The sequence below is a fragment of the Tuber melanosporum genome (assembly GCF_000151645.1).
Source record: "Tuber melanosporum whole genome shotgun sequence assembly, scaffold_47, strain Mel28".
Taxonomy (NCBI): Eukaryota; Fungi; Ascomycota; class Pezizomycetes; order Pezizales; family Tuberaceae; genus Tuber; species Tuber melanosporum.
Window position 1 is genome coordinate 81,566 of NW_003299092.1, and position 1,696 is coordinate 83,261.

Sequence of the window (1,696 nt, forward strand, 5' to 3'; positions counted from 1 at the left end):
CATGCCATAGTGCCCGTGCAACATCGGTTACGTGTACGGTATGTGTTCGTAGATCCTTCGTCCAGAGCCACTTCATCTCCTCTTTCAGATAGGCATATACCCTCGCCATGCATAATATCGTCGCGATAACCTTCGAGCAATATTCTCCATAAACGTTCGCCAATCTCACGACGACCAAGTTGAGCCTATCCACGGGAAAAACATCCACACAATGTCATAATTAGCAACATATTACCAAACTTAGCAAACCTTCCCCTCCCACCCATCTCCTCCCCACCGCCATTAACACCAACAACTCCTATCAAACAGACAAGCCAACCAAACAACTTCATCTGCACAATCAATTCACTCACTCTCAACTCCAGCTCCCCCAACCTGGTTCTGGTTTGCTTTTTTATTTTTATTTTTTATTTTTGTTACGCACCCTTCAATTTGTTTTAGTTCATCCTCCGCTTGCAGTTTGTACTTTGCCAGCTTCAACCACGGCTTCAGCTTGTCGGTCTCCTTGCTAGGTTCCCGGTCACTCTTGTAGACTGCCCCCGTGCTGATCTCGACCCAACACTTGACACCCTTCCTGGCAGCTTCCTTGGCAGCGGTGGTGGAAAGCTTCAGGGAACGCTGCTTGTATATCTCGTCGTCTTGGGAGTACCTCGTGTCACCCCCACAATTAAATACGTAGTCCCATGTGGAACCGTCCGGTCGATTAAACACCCTTTCACATGTATCTTTAAATTTTCCAAGTCCAGAGTTATTTAGCTCTTATCACTCGTTTCTTCTCTCTATTCTTTCCCTCACCGCATGCCCCGCTACAGCCCAGTTTGAACTAGCGGGGATAGCGGTGGTGTATAGGGGAGAGGAGCAAAAAGTTTGGTATGCATTGGGGAGGAGGGAGAGGGATGCATACGTTCTCGTGAGAGATCACCCTGTTGAAACCTCTCCAACGTGCAAACATCAGTAAATTCCGGCGCAAGCCACGCTAGCTGCGGTAATTGCTTATCCACTATTCGAATTTCGGATGCGAGGTTGTTTGTGTGAATGTATTTCGCTAGAAAACGTCCTATGAAGCCTATTCACACTCGTAAAATAAATAAATAAATAAGGAAGCTTTAGTAATCCGATTGACTAGCAATGATTGGTAGGAGGGGGTAGAGTATGCGTGTATCTAGGGGAAGGAGGGGGGAGAGGAACCTAGGCCTCCTATGATTAGAACACTGGGCTTCGTATCTGTGCCCGTTGGTGCTGGTGCCGTCACTTCTGTCATTGCGACTGTGTCTATCGTAGGTTTTTGGTTTGCGGTTCCTTTCAGCCTTCTGGTCTTTTTAAATCAAGAGGAGGTTGCTCGGTGTATCTGGTCTGGAAGGGGGGTATGCAGTTTATGTAAGAATGGATAAATAGGACAGACGGGAAGTGTTCTCGAAGACGAGAGAAGGGGGGGGGATACCTTGGACAGGTGTGGGTGGGTGGCAGGATGGGATGGATGGGTGGATCAATTGAGGCAACAAGGGGGAAACAGAGGGAGGGGGGGTGATATTGTAAGAGGGGTGGCGAACCCACTTTGCCTAGGTACAGAACCAGTACTAGTACAATACCAAGCACGGTACCATACGCTGCGAGGGGGGGGGGGTAAAAATAACCTGAATTCCATTTGGCCGGAGGGGGGGGTTTCCGCCATTTGTCCCCAATTATAGGGAAAAAA

The 1,696-nt window shown here is 48.3% G+C and overlaps 1 protein-coding gene; it reads right to left on the minus strand.

The window, feature by feature from the left end:
* The window catches only part of GSTUM_00008426001 (uncharacterized protein), a 3,026-nt gene extending 1,555 nt beyond the window's left edge, over positions 1–1,471 (minus strand). Inside the window, exons 1-5 of the mRNA XM_002840032.2 lie at positions 1,442–1,471; positions 1,189–1,353; positions 905–1,066; positions 425–725; positions 23–185 (exon numbers count right to left, since the gene is read on the minus strand). Coding sequence (XP_002840078.1) covers positions 23–185; positions 425–725; positions 905–1,066; positions 1,189–1,261 — 699 coding nt within the window. The 5' untranslated portion in view covers positions 1,262–1,353; positions 1,442–1,471.
* Positions 1,472–1,696: the final 225 nt, after the last annotated feature.